Consider the following 24,814-nt stretch of genomic DNA (forward strand, 5'->3'; position numbering starts at 1 on the left):
TCATCGCTACGAAGTTCGCAGAAGTTCTACGAGTCTCAAAAGAAACACCAGATCTGACTTTTGATCTTTTGTCAGGGATACATAAAAAAATGTTTTTCCACCAAATAAAAACCTCCACATTTTTGGTGAGTACTGTCGCCAAGAACTGACAGAAGCTCTGCCACGAACCAAACAAGAAGAGTGACTTCTTCTTCAACCAGCAGCAGCCAAACTGCAGTCCAGACTGTAAAACGCCAAAAGAGACAAAATGGCGTCCCAGAGACAAAATGGCGTCCCAGAGACAAAATGGCAACCCTTTCTTTGCTGGAGCTCTGACAGTTGTTTCCAACACACTCAGTCTGGCACATGGCATGCCCACCACCGCTCATCAACGCCCTTTCACCTCCTGACCGGTGACATCATATGACCTTCACCCTCTCACCCATAACCACTAACACTAACATGTTCACTCACTTTCCCCCTATCATTCACTATCACTGTCCTATCCCCCCATCCCGTCCCTGTGTGTTGTGTTTGTAGCATGCTGGTGACAGTGGTGTCTATGTGTTGTGGCTAACTTTAGTCCCTCCCAATCCCCTTGACTTGATTGATGCATGAGCCCTGTATCCCGATTGGCTTGATCATGCTTTGTATGACATCATCAAATAATTTATACCCCTTACATGTCCAACTTACTTTGTGTTTTTGTTAACTTTGGTTTGCACATTCGTGAAGTCGTGTGATAATCCTCCCTATATAATGCATGTGTGTGTATAAGAGTGAGTGAGTGTGTGTGACACAGAGAGTATGTGTGTGTTAGTGACTGTGTATAGTTACAAATTGAACCCTGAAACCTAAGACAAGTACAAGCAAGTTGTCCTTGGCAATTTGTCCATTTTTACTAACCCTCCCCCAACCTGAACTATCCAAACCGAACGAGAATCCATTCTCTTAACCCATCAAAGATAAAGAAAATATGCCTCTGCTCTGACATATTTTCTTTACCTGTCCTGTGAACCCTCCCCTATGACTAAAGCCATTAAAAGATCCCAAAACGCAGTCTAATCCAATCTATCGCTCCAAGGCACCAACGCTACTAGCCAATAGCCCAGATGATCTCAAGTGAATTCCTAACTGAATGTAAGAAGCAACAGATATCTGTAGACACCAAGTCATAGCAGACCAAGAAGAGAGGTGTATGTATCCTATTGAACAGAGCGTTTTACCTCAGAGTGTAATGGTTTGGCTTTGGTATGTGTTACCCCTATAACAGGTGACTATCTCCGTGGATGGGATCCTCACCACGACAGGGTATACCCAGGAAGACTACACCATGCTGGGGTCTGATGACTTCTTCTACGTGGGTGGGAGTCCTAGTACGGCTGATCTACCTGGTTCTCCCGTCAGCAACAACTTCATGGGCTGCCTGAAAGAGGTAGATTCAGGTTGGGGGTACTGGGAGTGCACTCACAAATGCAAACATGCTAGGGTGCTTGTACAGATGCGCACACACACACACACACACACACACACACACACACACACACACACACACACACACACACACACACAAAGCATCCACCTCCACTTAGCTAGTCAGAGCAGTTGAATTAAATATGTCAAATCAGCATGGTTTTTCCTCCGCTAAGCAACAGCAGCAGTGATGACAAATGAAATTGCATTATCAATGAAAGCTGCGGAGTTGGCAGACAGAGGAAGAAGTGCTCGGCAGCCATTCAATATTCCTCAGCTTAATCTAATTCACAACATTCACAGCAGTTGTGTGTGAGGAAATGGGCCCCAAATAGTTCCTGTCATATGTCATTTGCAGACTCAGCTTGACTGTAGTACAGCAGTGGAATACTTTAAGACTGCGCCAGACCTCATGTTCACTACCAAGAAAGGGAATTTTGGTGTGATAAGACAGAATTTATCGTTGTTATTTTTGGATATGTAAAATGTACTCTCTGACCTCCCAGGCATTTTAGGGGTTTAGATGAAATCCCTTCTTCTTCAAAAGTTGTCGGGCCATTACTCATGCTCGCGTCACCATGACGATCATCAGGAAGTCTTTGTCCATTGCACACAGGGCCTGAAATGACGTTTAAAAATCAGTGTCCTTTTTCCTCTTCCTTTAAAACCATCCTCTCATTGTCATACAGACATTTGATAAACCTGCAAGTGTAGTTTTCAGTTCTCATTATCACCAACGCTCCTCTCCCAAAGGACATCTATTTACTGTTGAAAGAGATGGCAATTGATCCATTGCAAAGCCATTTAGTTGAAAATAAGAGAACTAATTCAGATTAGAAGACGGGTTGATCTTCTTCTCGCTCCTCAGAAAGGAGACTAAGGCTACATCCCAAAAGCCCTATGGACCCTGGTCAAGAGCAGCACACTAAATAAGGAATAGGATGTCATTTGGGGTACAGCCTAACAGTCCAGTGTACTGATGACAGTGATGTGTGGAGTTTGACCTTTAGAATGCTGTAAATGCCATCGTTCTGTTGGCTATTACGTAACGAGTAGCTCTTTAGAAACGCTGTACCGATACAGCAGTAACTAGAATGTACTTTGATCAGAGATCCGCAGATAACACACTGTACGGTATACAGTGTTCAGCATATCGTAGAGACAACCCAACACGTGGAGTTGCTCGCTATAATGATACAGCAGTACATTACATTTACATTACATTTAAGTCATTTAGCAGACGCTCTTATCCAGAGCGACTTACAAATTGGTGCGTTCACCTTATGACATCCAGTGGAACTGCCACTTTACAATAGTGCATCTAAATCTTTTAAGGGGGGTGAGAAGGATTACTTTATCCTATCCTAGGTATTCCTTAAAGAGGTGGGGTTTCAGGTGTCTCCGGAAGGTGGTGATTGACTCCGCTGTCCTGGCGTCGTGAGGGAGTTTGTTCCACCATTGGGGGGCCAGAGCAGCGAACAGTTTTGACTGGGCTGAGCGGGAACTGTACTTCCTCAGTGGTAGGGAGGCGAGCAGGCCAGAGGTGGATGAACGCAGTGCCCTTGTTTGGGTGTAGGGCCTGATCAGAGCCTGGAGGTACTGAGGTGCCGTTCCCCTCACAGCTCCGTAGGCAAGCACCATGGTCTTGTAGCGGATGCGAGCTTCAACTGGAAGCCAGTGGAGAGAGCGGAGGAGCGGGGTGACGTGAGAGAACTTGGGAAGTACAATGGGGATCAGCTATGGACACTAGTCTAATAATCAGTTAATATGGTCGTATATAGCAGACTACGGGGATGCAGTTTACACATACTGTATATTCTGTCTATGTAGCCCATGGGGGAGTCAAGAAACTGTTTTAAGTACCATTCTCAAAACTGAGCCATAGGATCCTCAGTCCACTTTTATCCAATAGAAACATAACCCAATAATAAACTCCCATTTGCTGGATAGAAAACCCAAGAGCCACAGTGTGACTTTTAAGCACAAACTATCCTCGAGTCCCCTCTACGAGACCTTGGAGTAATTGTGACTGTGGCTAGAGCTGTACCAGTGGCTGTGTGTCATTAGGAAGCTAAAGGAAAGGGTACGACCATATTAGGAGCATCCTGGTAATGAGTGGAGGCGCTGGAACACTCAGTCAAACCGATAAGACTAAAGACAAGGTGACTTCTCTGTGCGTGTTGTCTGGGCAGGAGGAGAGTTCAGTATGACGGGCAGTGTGTGAGGGAGGTGTTCTGCCTGACCAGACCGGCCGACTAATCACCCAAATTAGTGTCTCCTTTGTTCTGCTGGCTGAAGGGCAGGGGAAGGACCAGCATCGCGGTGACAGTCAGAGCCCGGCCAACCTTAAAGGGGCGATCTGCAGTTCGAACAGCAGCAACACCCCCACCACTGATTTAGTAAACACCTGAGGGATGGGACTTGGAAAATGTAACCACTCAAACTCATGGACAGAGCTATTGATACAGTGATGGCCATATCAAGATGACTGGCGAGGCTAGACAGTTTTACTTTTACAAATGAGTGACAAGCTCATATCTGGGGGTTCTGATTGGGTACCACAGTTTTACTAAGCTTTTGAGGAATCTAAGTTACTCAATGGTATATCATTTAAGTTTAAAACGAGATGTAGCAGAGAGCAAGGGGACACTAATAGCTCAAATGAGTGGCCTCTAGAATGTTTATATATAGTACAAGGCACTAGTTGGGAGAAAGGTCATTACTGGGACATTTGATTCTCTTCCAACACTGTCATGCACAGATGACGCAATTATACAGTTGGTTGCTAACCTCCCGCATCAGCAATGTAAGTCTGTCCAGGAACACTGGCCATTTAGCCCATCTAACTTCTGTTCAAAAACAGTCTGGTTAATGAGTTAAAAATAAAGGGGTCTGTGTTGATTGCTGGTTCATAAGACCCTCTAGTGCTGGCGTTCTTCAATGTAAGCCCATATCCCCTAGGAATTGATCAGGGACCTGTGAACCCGATTCATATTAACCCAGGACTGAAGATAGTCATGGCTGCATCTGAAGAGTTGCCCTACCACTAAATCTGTGCTCACTTATAAAAGTTACCTGTACATAACATTGACCATATTACAGGCAATCACCACACTAGAAATTCCTTCAGCAACAGAGAGGATCCTATAGCTGACATTCACTTTAACAAATGAAGGCAAGACTTCATATTACTCTAGATGTAGTGGATAAGGTAAAGACAGAAAAAACAAAATCAGTCAAAGTAGCTTTAATTTATTTTTGTGAGGTTGACAGTCACCACTTGGGTTGATCTTGTTCCTTTGAGTGCCCCCTTGATGTTTGGTATCACAGGTTGAGTTCAGCATTGTTGACCTCATCAGGAACAGATGTGAGGAAAGTGCAGAGGTCATTTGGTAGTTGTAGGCTCAACCTTGTGCTGGGACTTCAGGACATCCCTCAGTGAGTTAGAGTGCTGCTAGACCAAATGTGGTCACCACAGCAACGTCAACTTCCAGTTCTATAAAAATAAGTGTTAGTGGACTGGGAACATGTCATAAGTGCTTTTTGAAACCACAAAAGCGCAGATGAAGTCCCGAGGTCGATATGCACAAGTAATACTGGGAATTGCTATGTGCAGGTTGACATTTATTGGGATGAGTCTTGTCCTGGAAGCAGACCTGAGCAATATCTGCTAGATGTGCCAGCTGCAAAGTAAATGGACTATTGTTAAAATTAATGAAGCTTGTGTTTTAAGGTTAGACATTAGGGTTAGCAGTGTGGATAATGTTAAGTTTAAAATGCATCTTTAATGATTATGGCTGTGCCTGCTAGTGACCACTGCAGAGCCGAGTCATCCCAATAAACACTAACCTGCATCCCAAAGTGTCATGAGCAGGATCCTTCCCTCTAAATTACAGTACCATGATCCCATGCATACCCTTACCATGCGTAATCTCTGATCATCTTTGCTCCAATGGGCTCAGGGGTAGGATTCAACTGAGGGTCTGGGGTGGGCTCCAGCTCTGAGAACAGACTATTTAGCAGAGACCCTATATGCAATTATCATACATGCAAACCAGTAAAGAAATGTAATTACCTCTTTGCTCAATCAGTTCTTTCTGCCTTATGATGCCATCATATGTTGCAGAGCTAACGAAACCATGTTTCTTGGGTCCATGACCACCCACATTTTGCGACTGGCCGAAATAAGGACCTATAATTAAAAAGTACAATTAACAGCTACTGTAGCTAGCCTATATAGAAATGAAGATGTCTCAAATGGCACCCTATTCCCTTCAGAGTGCACTACTTTTGACCAGCACCTCATGGTCTGGACAATTGGCTTAACATGTCTGTACATAATATGTCAGTTTAGCATAGAGGAAGTCACTGCCTTCCCTTTAATAAAATACAAAATAGCTAACAAGATGAGCGATCAAATGTTCTTTTTAATTACTACAAGTAGCTAGTTTGTATCAACTACCTTCACTAAAACCACTACAAAGGTACTCCCTGCAAAATTGGGATGTCTGCCTTGTTACCCATCTGAAATTCGCTTCCAAAAGAGTCAGTTAATTAAACCAGACCTTAGTTGCTGTTGCCTAGGGGCAGGTTTTCAAAACTATGGTTGTAGGTAGTGCACAACATAAGGAATAAGATCATACCATTGCAAACAGTCAAAGTACCTCCCTTGAAGTCAATTCCACTCTTCCAATGACTGCTAGGTGATGCAGGCCTTGCGTTGTCTGTAGCAGAGGGGAAGCCATGTGTATGGACAACTTCTTTTGTCCGTGGTGATAGAAGTGAACCCTTCTGTTTGGTTGGGAAGACAATCACTGGGCCCAAAGTAGCATGCTGTTCCCACACTAAAATGACAGTCAAACCTCTCACCAACATATTTGCAGTCAAGACAGTCAGTCTCCTCAATTACTAGCATCCATCAACCCTATTGGAGCAGAAGGTCCCTCCCCTCAAACCCCATTATAAGGCGGCAAGAAACGGGGATAAAGATGCCAAATATACCTTTATTGGTCTTCATCCCACTCCTCCAGTGGTCACCAGAGGCTGGGGGTTTGCTGTGGTAGCCACAAGGTTCTGGTGGGCTACTGCCTAATCTTTCACCGAAGCGACAAGCGGAGCTTGTCGTCCTGGGTTCTACGCATGAACCTGGAGTTGGAGCCAGGCAACTGGGAATCCATCAAGCACCTGGAGGGGAGATAAATACAAAACTAGATATTGGGGTTTAGTTCATCTTCCTTGGTACCAAACAAAGAAGCCTCCAACCACCATTAAGGGGAAATATTTTCATAGGGACAGCTGGAGAACTATCATTCTAGGTAGGATCTTTAGGTTACTACCCCCCTTACCCATCATTTTCAATGAAGACGTATCTGGGGACAGAGTTCCAGTCTTGGTCCAGTGTTGCCGCGCAGCTGCTAACAAAGACCCTGAGCCTGGTGTGGTGAGCGAGCCTGACAGACACCTCCACGTTGATGGGATCACCCAGGAAGTAGACTCCCGAACCCCGCTCATAAAGCCAGTCACCTGGACAGGAAGTGCCAGAAGGTTATCCCAAAAATGGACTGAATGAGCACAACTTGACTCCTTGTAGTCCAAGGACCTTACATGCATTAAGGCAAATTGGCTATGTACTTAAAGCCCCATGGTGTATCACATCCAAATCATTTCACAGCTGCAATGTTAAGTTACAGCCAAAAGTATTTTTCAGTGGTTAACACATTTGTGGCATCCATCTTTCGCTTACAGGTGTTTGGAGACGCAGATGGGTAATTAGCACAGGTACGTTTTACGTAAACAAGCGATGTAGCATGGAAATATAGCCATATAAAGTGTAGTAATATGAAGGTGGAGCAATTTAACCTTTTGAAAATGAGTTCACTGATATGAACACATTCCTTATGTTTCCAACAGCAAGCGTCGAGTTCACATTCAGGGCCCCGGTTTCCCCAATTGAACTGAGCATCTTTCCGACAACGGCAGAAGATGTAACATGCATTCCCAAACCACCATGCAGAGAGAACATACCAATAGGATCTTACCAGAACAAGTGTCGGGGCACTTAAAACAAACCCGGCCAGAAGATACTACCGTCAATAAGCACTAAAAGTAGTTAGCGTCTATGAAGGGATTAAAAGGTATAAAATTGAGGGGATTGTTAACAGGCCCATATTTAGTAGGCAAAGTGCGTAGAACATTGCTGATAGAATTGTTACCAATTAAAAAAGGTCTAAAAGTGATTCTATATTCTGCATGTCAGAGGGGCAGTTGTGGCTCTGCCCAATACACCCACTTGTCATGAGCATCAAGGAGAACTGCAGGGTGTCCTCAGCAGACACTGTGGCGGTAAAGGGGATCCAGGTCGACTGGAGAGGGACACTGTTCAAACTGTACTTCCTGAAACAAAACGCACACAGAATTAAGACAAGCGAACCAGTAGGCCGACGCAGTACTACAAATCACAATACAACAGTATAGCCTAAACTCACCTTTCGTAGTGACACTCAATTGGGATTACAGCGCCATCCATACTAATAACCCCATCTGGGGTGTTATTGGGTGTATATCTGAGGTGGGTTGTGTAGATCAAGGAGTTCTCGTTCAGCTATGGAGTCACAACGCAGAAACTAAGAGAAGGTCATTCCGAGAAGTCAACCATTGAAACAATTCCGCCGTGCTTACCATATGCTTGGTTCCACAGTCCGATAGTGCTGGAAATATTCTGTACTCATCTCCAGCTGCTGAAACTGTAGCCCGACAGGACTCTTGAGCTTGGTACTGTTCAACTCCAAGGCGCAGGTCAGCCATGTCGATAAGCGTACCAATTTTAAACAAATCAGCATTCACGACTATCTCCATGTAGTCTGAAAAGCATTTCACAGCAACAGTTTTCACTGGATCTGGTCTGGAAATGGTTTGTTGGTGGCCTTGATGCTGTTTAAAGGGCAGATGATTGCCAATTTGGGGCATTCGGCTTGGAAGTTGTCGTTGCCATGGGTCAGTGCTGTAAGTATGTGGAAAAGCAGGAGAGATGAAGTTCACCACAAGTAAGAACAACATCAACTGCTTTAACGGTACCCTGAGAATGGTTGCCATCATAAAGCCCACACCAATAATAATACTTTTTTAAATAAAAAAATAATTTATTATCTTCACCAATAACTAATTTAACTCTGTATGTTAGAGGGGCATGTTCCTCTGCTATGCTACAATTGATGAAATTGAGGTAGTTTTTAACAACCAACCAGGCTGCACACCTGGGCTGGATTAGGCCCTAATTTTTTTTGTAAAAATTTTTTTTTTACCTTTATTTAACTAGGCAAGTCAGTTAAGAACAAATTCTTATTTTCAATGACGGCCTAGGAACGGTGGGTTAACTACCTGTTCAGGGGCAGAACGACAGATTTGTACCTTGTCAGCTCAGGGATTTGAACTTGCAACCTTTCGGTTACTAGTCCAAAGCTCTAAGCACTAGGCTACCCTGCCGCCCCAAGGGTAGCCTAGTGGTACCCCCTTTATATATTGGGCTTTGCATCTGATTTGCATCTGATTAGTCATGATCTTTAATTGGCACATATTGGGCAGGTTCCTCTGCACGGGTCTTGCTGATGCATGCCAGATTTGACAAAGCCTTGATAGGTATTTCAATGGTTGCACGCCACGTCATCGACTCAATCAATCAATCAAATGTATTTATGAAGCCTTTTTTTTTTTTTTTTTACGATTTTTTAAGATTTGGCTTCAGCAACGACTGGGCAGAGAAACAAGCCCTAAGTGTTCTCAGGAACCACATCCCTATGGTATCCATATGATATAACAAACATCTGAGCTGTGCAATAAAGACAACCTGTGTTATGATCCTGATGTTTGTCCCCACAGATGGTTTGTTTACGTTTCTACCGTTGTGCCTAGATGGAGAAGGCCTACAGCTCTGTCTAGTGGTCGCATCGGGGATAACAGTTTTGACAACAGTAGCATTGTAGCTAAGCCTAAAAGCCCATTTATGCTTAAACTGGGCATGCAGTGGCCAAATCAAGCTCTGTACAGCATCACTGTGCTCGTATCAACTTTTGTAACAACGCCGAGGGCTCCGTATAGTACAGTATAGCTCCGCGTTGACATGATTGGTTGACGGTAGGTGGGGGCAGTACTTCCTGTATAAACACGAACTCACTTCCTTGACATCTTCCTTCATAACAGCTCTGCTCTGCTCCGCTAAGCTCAATAAGTATGAAAGCCCGGACGTCTGCGGAGGCTGCATCGCAGTAAATTATGCTGTATGGCCACTGCAGACATCGCATTGCCATGCAGAGCTTTAAACCCTAACCCTTTTCCTAACCTTAACCTCATTCACCTAACCTGCTGCGTTAGTTCTCCTAACCTTCTACGTTAATTCACTAACTTGCTATCGTAACGTTAATTCACGTTAATTCACTAACTACGTTAATTCACTAACTTGCTATCCTAACCTGCTATGTAAACAGAACATCTGTGCCGACACAATCGTCAGTATCAGCACACTGGTGCTTCTTTGACGCCAAGTTGCTTTCAAACGCCGACCTGTACTGGACATGATTCACAAATGCACTTTTCATCACATGCCACCTGAACGGTAGCTCATTAGCTAGAGTCAAGGATTAGGAACTAATCAGATACCACAGCAACAGGATACTTGTTTTCCTGTGAAACCTGCACATTGTTGTTCAAATAGTTTGTTAATTTTACTGTAGTCTATGATAATCTTTTGTCTCCAGCGTTCTAACTAATACCACAAATGCACATGATGATTTAAAAACGGGCAAAAAGTACGCAGGGTGTGAAATGCGAACCTCACATTCAAACTAACTTCAGTTTATTAATAATCGGACCTATCCATTGCGCCACGAAGTTTTGATGGATTTAGCGGAAAAAATAATAAACTTCTATATAAACATCAAACATGTTTATTCCTGACCAACAGATGTCTCTAATGAGCATTGTGTTAAAAGCGTTGAGCAATGAACCGTTTTTCGCCACAATTTGGTGAAAGACCCAAAAGCTTCAGAAAACCTCAATTTCCCATCACTACCAAAAAGTCAAGAAGTTGTGTAACTACAATGTGTCCTTTCCTCCGACGTGATCAAAGCAGCAACGGGGGCGTCTGAAAATGGAACACACTTTTGTCCATCGGTAACTCAACACGGGATTAGTCCATGGATGTCTTTGGTCCAACTTCTGGACTAATCTGCTGCTGATGTGTTGAATACTTGAATAATGAAATATGAATCATTCTGACCAGAGGCTTAAAGTTCAGAATTGGAGTTTTATATTAAAAACAACAACAACAACATACACATACATACAGTGCATTCGGACAGTATTCAGAACCGTTCCCTTTCTCCAAATTGTGTTATGTTACAGCCTTGTTCTAAAAAATATACATTTTTAATTAGCCTCGTCAAGCTACACACAATACCGCATAATGACAATGTGCATAATGACAATACCGCATAATGGCAAAGTGCATTATAACAATACCGCATAATCACAATGTGCATAATGACAATACTGCATAATGACAAAGTGCATAATGACAATACCGCATAATGACAAAGTGCATAATGACAATACTGCATAATGACAAAGTGCATAATGACAATACTGCATAATGACAAAGTGCATAATGACAATACCGCATAATGACAAAGTGCATAATGACAATACTGCATAATGACAAAGTGCATAATGACAACACCGCATAATCACAATGTGCATAATGACAATACTGCATAATGACAAAGTGCATAATGACAATACCGCATAATGACAAAGTGCATAATGACAATACTGCATAATGACAAAGTGCATAATGACAATACCGCATAATCACAATGTGCATAATGACAATACTGCATAATGACAAAGTGCATAATGACAATACCGCATAATGACAAAGTGCATAATGACAATACCGCATAATGACAAAGTGCATAATAACAATATCGCATAATTCAAATCCTTTGCTATGAGACTCGAAATTGAGCTCAGGTGCATCCTGTTTCCATTGATCATCCTTGAGATGTTTCTACAACTAGATTGGAGTCCACCTGTGGTAAATTCAATTGATTGGACATGATTTGGAAAGGCACACACCTATCTATATTAGGTCCCACAGTTGACAGTGCATGTCAGAGCAAAAACCAAGCCATGAGGTCGAAGGAATTGTCCGTAGAGCTCTGAGAAAGGATTGTGTCGAGGCACAGATCTGAACATGGTGGCCTCCATCATTCTTAAATGGAAGAAATTTGGAACCACCAAGACTTTCCCAGAGCTGGCCGCCCAGCAAAACTGAGCAAATGGGTGAAAAGGGTCTTGGTCAGGGAGGTGGCCAAGACCCCAATTTTAACTCTGACAGAGCTCCAGAGCTCCTCTGTAGAAATGGGAGAACCTTCTAGAAGGACAGCCATCTCTGCAACACTCCACCAATCAGGCCTTTATGGTAGAGTGGCCAGACGAAAGCCACTCCTCAGTAAAAGGCACATGACAGCCCACTTGGAGTTTGCCAAAAGGCCCTTAAAGGACTCTCAGACCATGAGAAACAAGATTCTCTGGTCTGATGAAACCAAGATGGAACTCTTTGGCCTGAATGTCAAGTTTCAAATCTAGAGGAAACCAGGCACCATCCCTACGGTGAAGCGTGGTGGTGGCAGCATCCCAGGCAGGGACTGGGAGACTAGTCAGGATCGAGGGAAAGATGAAAAAGAGCAAGAAAAGAGATCCTTGATGAAAACCTGCTTGAGAGCTCTCAGGATCTCATACTGGGGCGAAGGTTCACCTTCCAACAGGACAACGACTGTCACGCCTTGGTCAATATATTTTGTGTTTTCGTTATATGTTTGGGTAGGCCAGGGGGTGACATGGGTTTATATGTTGTTGTCGTATTGGGGTTTGTAATATTTGGGATCGCGGCTGATTAGGGGTGTGGTAAAGGATTGGCTGCCTGAGGCGATTCCCAATCAGTCAGGTGATTCTTGTTGTCTTGGATTGGGAACCGTATTTAGGCAGCCTCAGTTTCGCTTTGTATTTTGTGGGTGTTTGTTCCTGTCTCTGTGTAGTATTTCACCAGATAGGCTGTATTTAGGTTTCACGTTCTGTTTGTTGTTTTGTATTTCTGAGTTATTTCATGTACCGCATTTCATTCATTAAAGTCATGAGTAACCAACACGCTGCATTTCGGTCCGACTCTCTTTCCACAAACGAAGAACGCCGTTACAACGACCCTAAGCACACAGCCAAGACAATGCATGGGTGGCTTCGGGACAAGTCTCTTATTGTCCTTGAGTGGCTCTGCCAGAGCCCGGACTTGAACCCAATCGAACATCTCTGGAGAGATCTGAAAAAAGCTGTGCATCGACGCTCCCCATCCAACCTGACAGAGCTTGAGAGAATCTGCAGAGATGTTTTTTCTTTCCCATTATGGGGTATTGTTTGTAGATTGATGAGAAAAAAAACGATTGAATCCATTTTAGAATAAGGCTGTAACATAACAAAATGTGGAAAAAGTCAAGGGGTCTGAATACTTTCCGAATGCACTGTATAATCTGGAACTGGTGAGAACACCAACTTGTGTGAGTAGACCATATAATTATCCTCCATTTGAGGGTTCCATAGAGAGAAGTGAGATCATGAGAGGGGTTTTAAATTCTGAGAGCCATTTTACATTTGCAACAGACAAAATATTTTGCAACGGAATCTGACTAATGAGTACACCTGGTCTTAGGTCACGGAACAGAACAACAATACCTAAGAACAGGTGTGTCAGAAAGCTAAACAACTACTGCTGACTGCTGTGTTGACTGCTGTGTTGACTGCTGTGTTGACTGCTGTGGCTAGCCAAAAATGACTTGTTTTGAACAACTTATCCTTGGATGCTTTTAAAGTGTGCTAACACTATGATTTTGAACATTCAAAGAGTGTGCAAAGCTGTCATCAAGGTGGCTTATTTGAAGAATCTCAAATATAAAATATATTTTGATTTGTTTAACACTTTTGGGGGGTTTACTACATGAGTCCATATGTGTTATTTCAAAGTTTTGATGTCTTCACTATTATTCTGCAATGTAGAAAATAGTCAAAATAAAGAACAACCATGAATGAGTAGGTGTTCTAGAACTTTAGTGTAACTTCTGAGGAATTGGACGCAAAAGCACCTCCACCAATCACCCTACACCACTGCGCACACACCCGTTGTTAGAGCGTTGGGACAGTAATTGAAAGGTCCCCGATCTGACAAGGTCAAATTCTGTAGTTCTGCCCCTGAGCAAGGCAGTTAACCCACTGTTCCCCGGGCACCGACGACGTGGATGTCAATTATGTCCGCACCTCTCTGATTCAGAGGGTTTGGGTTAAATGCGGAAGACACATTTCAGTTGAATGCATTCAGTTGTACATCAGATCGCTATATCATATGTGGTTAGCTGATATGTTAAATACGTATCCAGGAGTTGTAAGACTTGGCGTCTGCAATGTAGTCAGGGAGGAACTTAACCAAAGCTGTTCCATTCTTGACTTTCTGAGGGTAGGTCTATGCCACAGACTGCTGATAAGATTCACAAAAACATGAGTATCCATTGAGAATGACTGAGGGGGCTGTGATTAATCTGGGGTCGGGAAAATAGGCCTAAGACCCTGTTCCTCATAAGACCCCGGGGCGGACTGGCCATCTAGCGTTTCGGACAAATGCCAGATGGGCTGGTCCATTTTTTGCCCAGTGAGCCTGTCTAACTTCAGTTTTTGCGCAAAATTATAATTATTTGGCTAATAATGGGGTTCTCAATGGAAAAAATGGGCCGGTTTGGGGGCCTTAAGGAAAAAAAAGATCTGGTGTGTTAGAAATGCCAGGGTCAATTCCTGGTCCCAGTCCGCCCCTTAATCTGTTTACAGAGTGATTACCTCTACAGCATTATAATGAATCACCATGTGACTGGGGGCGTGGGGAGTCATAGGTTATGTCCCAAATGCTACCCTATTTCATATTTAGTGCACTACTTTTGACCAGGGCCCATGGGGCTCTGGTCAAAAGTAGTGCACTGTATAGGGAATAGAGTACCATTTGGGACGCTGCACATCATGGCGCATTCTACTGCATGCCAACCCTGGCTTGACTGACTGCATGGTACGACCCTTACAACCATGCCCACCCTGCCTTGGCTCTGCTTGATTACACATTGCCATTCTCTCTCTCTCTCTCTCTCTCTCTCTCTCTCTCTCTCTCTCTCTCTCTCTAGTCTCTCTCTCTCTCATTCTAGTCTCTCTCTCTCTCCATATTGCTTTAATTGCCTCTTTCTTCCTCGCTGTCTGTCTGTCTGTCTGTCTGTCTGTCTGCCTGTCTGTCTGTCTGTCCAGCCCTCCTCCCTTCCTCCCTCCCTCTCCTGCTCTGTATACAGCTGATGAGCGATGATTCAGTTAATTTGGGCCCACTGGCTTGATGGTTGGATCACGCTTCATCAGTGTCTTTCTCTTCCACTGCTTTTCTAATGTCAGGCCAGAGCTGTAACAGAGGATTAAGGAGGGATAGAGTGGGTCAAGAGAAGGGGGGGTTAGACTCATCCCTGCCCAGCTTCTCTCTCTCTCTCTCTCTCTCTCTCTCTTTTTTCTTTGAAGAGTAAACCGACAAGAGTACAGCTAAGCTCCACCGCTCCACAGAGAAAGAGCTGATCGATAGCATTGTGAATCCCACCCTCCCTTCTGCCATCCCTTTCTCCCTCCTTTCCGCCATCCCTCTCTCGCTGCCTGGGAATAAAAGAGGATGCTACGGTATTGTCCTCCTCTCTTCTCTACTTCCTCTGCACTCCTCCACCCCCCTAGGCATAGGGACGATAGCGTCATGCCTCCATCCCCCTTGTGCTCAGACATGTGGGCCAGCAGTCACGTGATGTAAGCCAGTGATCAGAGGCGGTAGCGGTGGAGGCCATGCCTCCTGGCATCCACAGGGCACCAGCGCCAAGACAGGCAGGCTAGTGCTCAAAGGAAGCATCTTGTATTGCAGCTCAACTCTCTTGAGCCTGCTGTACTGTCACCCAGTTTGTGGAAGGAGGAAGTGAAAGAGATGCAGGGATGGAGGGATGGAAGATATTAGGGAGAGGGAAGGAGAGGGAGGGAGGGAGGGAGAGACCAACATTTGGCATTTCGGATGAATATACTGCCCTCGTCATCCTAAAGGCATCATCAGCCATGTTGTATTTTCACCAAAGCTTTTTTTCATCTCTGCTCATTTCTGTTTTGTAACATGAATCACACACAGCACAAATCCTACAGTGTATTTTGTCAGAGGCACAGGCAGCTAAATGCTTCATAGGATGCTCCTCTGGCCTCTGACCTCTGACCCCTGAGGGTATACCCAGCAAGCTTTGCCATAGAGAGACACACACGTATGTGACCTCTGTCTCTCTGTAAAGCTAGCCCCACACACCCATAATACATACATAGCTTTGTGCCCTGTCTTTGTGTGGGGAACTGGGATGAATCTGGGGTCGGGAAACAGGCCTAAGACCATGTGGCCTTTGGTTTTCTAAAGCCAGTATATCTTACTGTAATGTAACGCTGTGAAATCTCTACAGCCTCCACCTAGATGAGCTATTGTTACAATAACCTCAGAAATTCATCTTAATGACACCCCTATTCACCCACACAACGACAATCAATTTCATCACCCCCACCGAGGAATAAGAATAATGATTTCCAATAATGCTTATTATATCACATTTTATCTGGATCATACACCTCCTTTCAAATCCCTAATCCCTGCTGTCATCCAATTTCAAATCATATTTACACACAGGCTCATTGTACCATCGATCTAGCTCTGTTTTGTTTTCATTACTCTCACCGCTCTCTGGAGAGATGGGATTGAGTCCTCTAGCTAGCTTAAACACAGTGGTGTGTGTGTGTGTTTACTTCTTTAAATGTAGCTGTGGGGACTGGCCTGTGTCTTTATTCCTCCCTCTTATGAATACTAAGTCAAAATCATCGGAAGGAGAGAGGGAGGGAGGTATGTAAAAGAGGGAGGCAGTGAGGCAGGCAGAGGAAGGCAGGGAGGCAAGTAGAGAGAGAGGCAGGCAGGCAGGTAGAGAGTAAAAGAGGACAGGAGGGAGGGGGAGAGAGATAGAGGCAGGCAGGCAGGTAGAGAGTAAAAGAGGACAGGAGGGAGGGGGAGAGAGATAGAGGCAGGCAGGCAGGCAGGTAGAGAGTAAAAGAGGACAGGAGAGAGGTGGAGAGGATGGGAGATATGGAGTGAGAGAGGCAGGCAGACAAAGAGACAGGCAGCCGGTGTGAAAAGGGAAAGAAGGGGCAGAGAGGACTGGCACTGATCTATAGTAGATTAGTCTGTGTGTCTCTGCTCCCGACACTGATCAATATGTCATCTCAGGGAGGAGGAGGAGAGAGGTGGAGAGAGGAGGAGGAAATGTAAGCGGAGAGATCGAGGAGAGAGATGGAGAGAGAAGGGGGGAAATGGAGGAGGAAGAGGAGGAGAGAGGGAGAGGGAGACAAGGACGAGGAGAGAGGAGGAAGATGGAAAAGGGGGCAAAGGAGGAGGAGGAGAGCTGGAGAAGGATGAGAGATGGAGGAGCAGGGATGGAGAATCAGACACAGGCAGCTAGAGGAGAGATGAGGCCAATCTCTCTTTTCTAACATCATTTCCATTAGGTTATTGACCAGCAGAGCAGAATGGAGCGTCCAGCCAGTCATAACCAGATGTATCTATCCGCCCTTATTACTGTTGTACAGAAGGGTTGATTGTGTTGGATTAGTGTGTCCTTGAATAACGGGGCAAGGAATGGTGGTGTTAAAGGCCACTTCTCACTGTCAAACTAAGCCGGATGGTCAGCGCCATGTATTCATGGTTGGCCCAGGGAAGCCAGGATTCCCCCCCCCCCAGAATGTTTTTTTTACCAAGAAAAAAAATAAACAAAATAATGTATCTGTGTTTCATAAATGTCCTTCAATTCGCAAGATGATGAATGTATCTCACTGGAGAACACATCCGAGTGAAAGAAACAGCTCCCCTCTGTCTCAATATGTGTATCCTAGCTATCTGATGCTGTCTGGTCCTAAAGAGTATGACATTGTTGCCGCCCATAGCGTTGAATGTAAGGGAAGCCAGTGAGCATTTCGCCTCCCTTGTTAATTAAAAAAATAAAAATTATAATAGCCAATCCGTATTGAGCTAAACTGAGTGAATTTGGATTTGGCTTCACACCGATCACATAACACTTGATGCCAAACCTCACTGACAGAAAAAACTTGAATTGCTGCATCTCGTTGTGTCATTGTCCTCTGGTGGCTAGCTAGCTAGCTAAAATCAACCCTTTCCTAAATTAGCCATGGATGGAGATCGGGATTTAGACTTGTGGTTTTACTTAATTCTCCTCACTGGCTAAGGATTATAACGACGATTGTGATCCAACCATAAATTCATACGTTGTTGTGCCCCTGGCCTGAGAGGATGGAAGTTCAACATGTAGCTAGATGTAGAAGGCTAATGTTAACTAGCTGGCCTGGTGCATCGTTGCCCATGAAAGGAAGTTATGCTTTTTATGGTTACTATATGATTCCATATGTGTTATTTCATAGTTTTGATGTCTTCACTATTGTTCTACAATGTAGAAAATAGTAAAAATAAAGAAAAACCCTTGAATGAGTAGATGTGTCCAAACTTTTGACCGGTAGTATATGCCAAACAAAAACCATTGATTTCAATGTTAAATAAACCATATGTACAATGACTACTTTAAACAATTTCCACTGAACATTTTACAAAAACACATTTACAGGACGAACTGTGCAGATACGAAGTCTGGTAACAGAATAAAACTGGTTGAGATTTTACCGTAATTCTGTTACAAAACTTCTTCATCTGCACAGTTTTTCCAGTAAATGTTTATGTTTTATTTACTGTGAAAATGATTTAGAGAAGTCAGCCATTGTGCATAGAGTGAGTCTCAGCGTAAACCCGTTCCCGTGGAATTACCCCTAGTAGACTGTGTTTAGTGTTGGTTACAGATGTTGTTTTACACAAACACCACCTTGTCCAACTTCTCCCTAGTGACATACAGTGGCCTAGTGTACATGGACACTAATCCTCTCCTCTTTCCCTCCCTCGTTTTCTCCTCTCCCCTCTCTCTCCCCCTTTTCCCAATTTCTTTCTTATCTAATTATCTCTCTCTCTCTGCCTCTAATTCTTTGTTGCTTCTCTCTCTCTCTCTCTCTCTCTCTCTCTCTCTCTCTCTCTCTCTCTCTCTCTCTCACTATCTTCCCCCCTCTTTCTCTATCTTTCTATCTATCTACCTCCCTCCCTCCCTTCCAGTCTCTGGGCCCCTGTGTTGATCTACTGTCAAATCTTCCAGGATTATCTGTAATCCTGGAGTTGCAGAATCTGTTTGCTGACAGCTGTGTTCTCAAATATTACTACTACTGTTTGCCATGCACACACTGCCCTATATACCAGAACCAGAGTGAGCTAGAGGGAAGGAGAGAGAGAGAGAGAGACAGAGATAAAGAGAGAGAGGGAAGGAAGGAAGGAAGGAATGAAGGAAGGAAGGAAGGAAGGAAGGAAGGAAGGAAGGAAGGAAGGAAGGAAGGAAGGAAGGAAGGAAGGAAGGAAGGAAGGAAGGAAGGAAGGAAGGAAGGAAGGAAGGAAGGAAGGAAGGAAGGAAGGAAGGAAGGAAGGAAGGAAGAGACCGTGTGAGAGAGGGAGAGAGAGAGAGAGAGAGAGAGAGAGAGAGAGAGAGAAGGAAGGAAGGATGGAGATAGGAGAGAGAGGGAAGGAGATGGGAGAGAGAGAGACAGAGGGAAGGAGATGGGAGAGAGAGAGACAGAGGGAAGGAGATAGGAGAGAGACAGAGGGAAGGAGATAGGAGAGAGAGAGGGAAGGAGATGGGAGAGAGAGAGACAGAGGAAGGAGATTGGAGAGAGAGACAGAGGGAAGGAGATAGGAGAGAGAGGGAAGGAGATGGGAGAGAGAGAGACAGAGGGAAGGAGATAGGAGAGAGAGAGGAGATGGGAGAGAGAGAGACAGAGGGAAGGAGATTGGAGAGAGAGACAGAGGGAAGGAGATAGGAGAGAGAGGGAAGGAGATGGGAGAGAGAGAGACAGAGGGAAGGAGATGGGAGAGAGAGAGACAGAGGGAAGGAGATAGGAGAGAGACAGAGGGAAGGAGATAGGAGAGAGAGAGGGAAGGAGATGGGAGAGAGAGAGACAGAGGGAAGGAGATTGGAGAGAGAGACAGGGGGAAGGAGATAGGAGAGAGAGGGAAGGAGATGGGAGAGAGAGAGACAGAGGGAAGGAGATAGGAGAGAGAGAGGGAAGGAGATGGGAGAGAGAGAGACAGAGGGAAGGAGATTGGAGAGAGACAGAGGGAAGGAGATAGGAGAGAGAGGGAAGGAGATGGGAGAGAGAGAGACAGAGTGAAGGAGATAGGAGAGAGAGAGGGAAGGAGATGGGAGAGAGAGAGGCAGAGGGAAGGAGATTGGAGAGAGAGAGACAGAGGGAAGGAGATTGGAGAGAGAGAGACTGAGGGAAGGAGATAGGAGAGAGAGGGAGACAGAGGGAAGGAGATGGGAGAGAGAGAGACAGAGGGAAGGAGATGGGAGAGAGAGAGAAGGAAGGAGATAGGAGAGAGAGAGAGAAAGAGAGAGACTTATTCTTCCTTAGCAGAGAAAAAAAAGAGAACCTTCAATTTTCCGCCTGAATGGATTTTAATTGACAATTCTGCCTCTCTCTTTTTCTGTCATTTGTGTTGTATTTGACTGTACTGCTAGTGCGACGTTCTCCCCACAGTGTGCATTAAACTCTGGGGTGGGTTATGCATGAATAAATAGATGGTGGTATATACAGGGGCATTGATATCCCTGGGGAATCAGCCTGTGTCCCAAATGGCACCTACTGTAAATGCCTACGTACTGCACTACTTTTGAACCATGCCCATAGGGCTCTCATGGTCAAAAGTAATGCACTATGTAGGGAACAGGGTGCCACTTGGGACCAGGCACAGTCTTAGAGCACCAGTGCTTTGCAAGTAATCCAAGGATCTTGTCATACAGATGTAGGACCTTAATTTGACTGATATTGTCACAGCAAAATGATCTTGCCCCAACGGAATTTGAACGTTTAGTTCATTATGTTGCTAATCGGTCATTTGGCTATTAGCTGGCAGTGCTGTTGATATAACCGTGTGTTAGTGTGGGCTTTCAGTGAATTTATGTACATCTCAAAGCTCTTTTGCATTTCCTGCGGTGCAGGGAAGTGTTGAATCATATTGTTAGCATGTGATCTTTCTGCATATGGCCAGATTACAGTAAACATGGGGAATGAAAATGGATATTGGATTCATGTGTTTAAAATACGACCAACATGTTATATAAAACCCCACATTATACAAAAACCCATATAATACCCCATATAAACTACATTTCACATTGGAATAGAACCGAAAATCTCGAAAGAATGATGAGTACATATTAATATGATACGTTTCCCTCTTTCTTTGATCCATCTCTCCTCTTATTGAGTTTATTGTTCCTGTCTGCTGCTCTTTGAATCTTCAGAGGAGGACCAACATATTACACAACAGTTTAAAAAACAAAACATATACCTTTATTCCATATATGGACCTAGAATATTGTCCCTAATGATCTCTATTCTCTTCCACTCCCTCCAGGTGGTCTACAAGAATAATGACATCCGTCTAGAGCTCTCCCGTCTGGCCCGCATCGTAGACCCCAAGATGAAGCTCCAGGGTGACGTGGTGTTTAAGTGTGAGAACGTGGCCACCCTGGACCCTATCAACTTCGAGAGCCCCGACTCCTACCTCAGCCTCCCCAAGTGGAACACCAAGAGAATGGGTTCTATCTCCTTCGACTTCAGGACCTCAGAGCCCAACGGACTCATCCTGTTCACCCACGGCAAGGTAACCTAACTAATGAAATACCGCGATGAAGGTCTGTTGAAGACCCACGTTTTGGTTTAATGATCCATTAAATGTTTGTGAGATTAGATTACCAGTGTGCAGGTGTTCTGTTTCTAGTAAGTGTAGAACTGTGAAAGAGAGTCACACACTCATATTTCCCTGCGGTGGATTTATTTTCCCAAGGTTTCGGCTAAAGAGACTTGATGTAGAGCTTTAGAATAAACGTTGTTTATTCATTTATAGAAACGATGTGATTTGAGCCTTTAATGCTGATTGGCTGACAGTGAAAACAAATGTTTTGTCATACCTGTGGTGTACGGTCTGATATACCACAGCTATGACAAAACATATTTTTACTGCTCCAATTACGCAGTTTTTAATAGTAATAAGACACCGCGGGGGGTTGTGATATATTGGTCATATACTACACCCCCGCCTGGAATGATTGGTTCCCAGTAGTCAGAAGACTCAGTACCTCACCTAATTTCCAGGCCCAGGACCGGCGGGACGCAGCAGGGAAGAAGAACTACAAAGTAGACTTCTTTGCTGTAGAGCTGCTGGAAGGAGGACTGTACCTGCTGCTGGACATGGGCTCAGGCACTATCAAGGTCAAAGCCACCCAGAACAAGGTCAATGATGGAGCCTGGCACCACGTGGACATTCAGAGGGATGGACGTTCAGGTGAGGAGAGAGGGCTGGGTGGAGTGGGAGGAGGAAGAGGGGGTAGGGCTGTTGCGGTGACCATATTACCGCCACACCGGCAGTCATGAGTCTTGACTACAGTAAAATTCCACGTGACGGTAATCTCCTCTTATGAACTCTGGACATGCGTTGGTGGTACCCAACTCACTAACGAGCATCAGGTCCTAATGGCCTGGTACTCAGGGTTCTATTGTCCCTCCATCAGGTCCTAATGGCCTTGTACTCAGGGCTCTATTGTCCCTCCATCAGGTCCTAATGGCCTGGTACTCAGGGCTCTATTGTCCCTCCATCAGGTCCTAATGGCCTGGTACTCAGGGCTCTATTGTCCATCCATCAGGTTGTAATGGCCTGGTACTCAGAGTTCTATTGTCCCTCCATCAGGTCCTAATGGCCTGGTACTCAGGGCTCTATTGTCCCTCCATCAGGTCCTAATGGCCTGGTACTCAGGGCTCTATTGTCCCTCCATCAGGTCCTAATGGCCTGGTACTCAGGGCTCTATTGTCCCTCCATCAGGTCCTAATGGCCTGGTACTCAGGGCTCTATTGTCCCTCCATCAGGTCCTAATGGCCTGGTACTCAGGGCTCTATTGTCCCTCTTACCACTCTGACATCAATGCAATCGAAAATCACAACACTTCTCATCAAAACAGTAGTGTTCTTTTATAACTCACCTCTCTGGGATGATCAATTTGAAGAAAGAAGTTCAACAACAGGCTGAAACTGAGTGGAAATATGGTAGCTGTGGATGTTGGTAGCTGTGGATGTTGGTAGTTGTGGATGTTGGTAGCTGTGGATGTTGGTACTTGTGGATGTTGGTAGCTGTGGATGTTGGTAGTTGAGGATGTTGTTAGTTGTGGATGTTGTTAGTTGTGGATGTTGGTAGTTGTGGATGTTGGTAGCTGTGGATGTTGGTAGTTGTGGATGTTGGCAGTTGGTAGTTGTGGATGTTGGTAGTTGTGGATGTTGGTAGTTGGTAGTTGTGGATGTTGGTAGTTGTGGATGTTGGTAGTTGGTAGTTGTGGATGTTGGTAGTTGTGGATGTTGGTAGTTGGTAGTTGTGGATGTTGGTAGTTGTGGATGTTGGTAGTTGTGGATGTTGGTAGTTGTGGATGTTGGTAGTTGTGGATGTTGTTAGCTTTGGATGTTGGTAGTTGTGGATGTTGGTAGCTGTGGATGTTGGTAGTTGTGGATGTTGGTAGTTGGTAGTTGTGGATGTTGTTAGTTGTGGATGTTGGTAGTTGTGGATGTTGGTAGTTGGTAGTTGTTGGGGTGTTGGTAGTTGTGGATGTTGGTAGTTGGCAGTGGATGTGGTAGTGTTGTTGTAGTTGTGGATGTTGGTAGTTGTGGATGTTGGTAGTTGGTGTTGTGGATGTTGGTAGTTGTGGATGTTGGTAGTTGGTAGTTGTGGATGTTGGTAGTTAGTTGTGGATGTTGGTAGTTAGTAATGTGGATGTTGGTAGTTGTGGATGTTGGTAGTTGGTTGTGGATGTTGGTAGTTGTGGTAGTTGTTGTTGTTTGGTAGTTGTGGATGTTGGTAGTTGTGGATGTTGGTAGTTGTGGATGTTGGTAGTTGGTAGTTGTGGATGTTGGTAGTTGTGGATGTTGGTAGTTGTGGATGTTGGTAGTTGGTAGTTGTGGATGTTGGTAGTTGTGGATGTTGGTAGTTGTGGATGTTGTAGTTGGTAGTTGTGGATGTTGGTAGTTAGTGTGGATGTTGGTAGTTGGATGTTGGTAGTTGGTAGTTGTGGATGTTGGTAGTTAGTAGTTGGTAGATGTGGATGTTGGTAGTTGTGGATGTTGGTAGTTGTGGATGTTGGTAGTTGGTAGTTGTGGATGTTGGTAGTTGGATAGTTGTGTTGTGATGTTGGTAGTTTGTGGATGTAGTGTGGATGTTGGTAGTTGTGGATGTTGGTAGTTGGTTGTGGATGTTGGTAGTTGTGGATGTTGGTTGTGGATGTTGGTAGTTGTGGATGTGGTAGTGGTATGTGGATGTTGGTAGTTGTTGATGTTGGTAGTTGTGGATGTTGGTAGTTGGTAGATTGGTAGTTGTGGATGTGGTAGTTGGTAGTTGTGGATGTTGGTAGTTGTGGATAGTTGGTGTGGATGTTGGTGGATGTTAGTTGGGATGTTGGTAGTTGTGGATGTTGGTAGTGGATGTTGGTAGTTGTGGATGTTGGTAGTTGGGATGTTGGTAGTTGTGGATGTTGGTAGTTGTGGATGTTGGTAGTTGTTGGTAGTTGTGGATGTTGGTAGTTGTGGATGTTGGTAGTTGTGGATGTTGGTAGTTGGTAGTTGTGGATGTTGGTAGTTGTGGATGTTGGTAGTTGGTAGTTGTGGATGTTGGTAGTTGGTAGTTGTGGATGTTGGTAGTTGTGGATGTTGGTAGTTGTGGATGTTGGTAGTTGGTAGTTGTGGATGTTGGTAGTTGTGGATGTTGGTAGTTGGTAGTTGTGGATGTTGGTAGTTGTGGATGTTGGTAGTTGTGGATGTTGGTAGTTGGTAGTTGTGGATGTTGGTAGTTGTGGATGTTGGTAGTTGTGGATGTTAGTTAGTTGATGTGGTAGTTGTGGATGTTGGTAGTTGGTAGTGGATGTTGGTAGTTATGTGTTGGTAGTTGGATGTTGGTAGTTGGTAGATGTGTGATGTTGGTAGTTGTGGATGTTGGTAGTTGTGGATGTTGGTAGTGGATGTTGGTAGTTGGTAGTTGTGGATGTTGGTA

General features: G+C 44.5%; 2 protein-coding genes across 6 annotated transcripts in view; one reads left to right on the plus strand and one right to left on the minus strand.

Moving 5' to 3' along the window:
* The window catches only part of LOC115107493 (neurexin-3b-like), a 357,997-nt gene that overhangs the window by 2,582 nt on the left and 330,601 nt on the right, over positions 1 to 24,814 (plus strand). For all 5 annotated transcript variants that reach the window (XR_010460882.1, XM_065008838.1, XM_065008839.1 and 2 more), the window contains exons 2-4: positions 1,253 to 1,414; positions 21,146 to 21,394; positions 21,886 to 22,075. Coding sequence is in view for 4 of the 5 variants with exons in the window: in XM_065008838.1 (XP_064864910.1) it covers positions 1,313 to 1,414; positions 21,146 to 21,394; positions 21,886 to 22,075 (541 nt within the window). In the remaining variant the exon portion in view is untranslated. The remainder of the gene's footprint in view (positions 1 to 1,252; positions 1,415 to 21,145; positions 21,395 to 21,885; positions 22,076 to 24,814) is intronic.
* LOC135564330 (zona pellucida sperm-binding protein 3-like) lies at positions 6,465 to 8,544 on the minus strand. The gene is made up of 5 exons (XM_065009066.1): positions 8,131 to 8,544; positions 7,938 to 8,053; positions 7,742 to 7,845; positions 6,798 to 6,975; positions 6,465 to 6,636 (listed from the first exon to the last, which is right to left on the minus strand). Exons 1-5 carry the CDS (start codon positions 8,542 to 8,544, stop codon positions 6,549 to 6,551), a joined length of 900 nt encoding a protein of 299 aa, XP_064865138.1. The 3' UTR covers positions 6,465 to 6,548.

Source organism: Oncorhynchus nerka, linkage group LG24 (genome assembly GCF_034236695.1).
Source record: "Oncorhynchus nerka isolate Pitt River linkage group LG24, Oner_Uvic_2.0, whole genome shotgun sequence".
NCBI classification, from domain to species: Eukaryota; Metazoa; Chordata; class Actinopteri; order Salmoniformes; family Salmonidae; genus Oncorhynchus; species Oncorhynchus nerka.

What these genes read in the sequence shown, in the direction of transcription:
- LOC135564330 (XM_065009066.1), bottom strand. Translation starts at nt 8,544, where the DNA reads ATGGCAACCATTCTCAGGGTACCGTTAAAGCAGTTGATGTTGTTCTTA. An exon ending in ACTGTGGAACCAAGCATATG is followed by an intron (nt 8,054 to 8,130) that starts GTAAGCACGGCG and finishes GTGACTCCATAG; the next exon opens with CTGAACGAGAACTCCTTGAT. An exon ending in ATTGAGTGTCACTACGAAAG is followed by an intron (nt 7,846 to 7,937) that starts GTGAGTTTAGGC and finishes GTTTTGTTTCAG; the next exon opens with GAAGTACAGTTTGAACAGTG.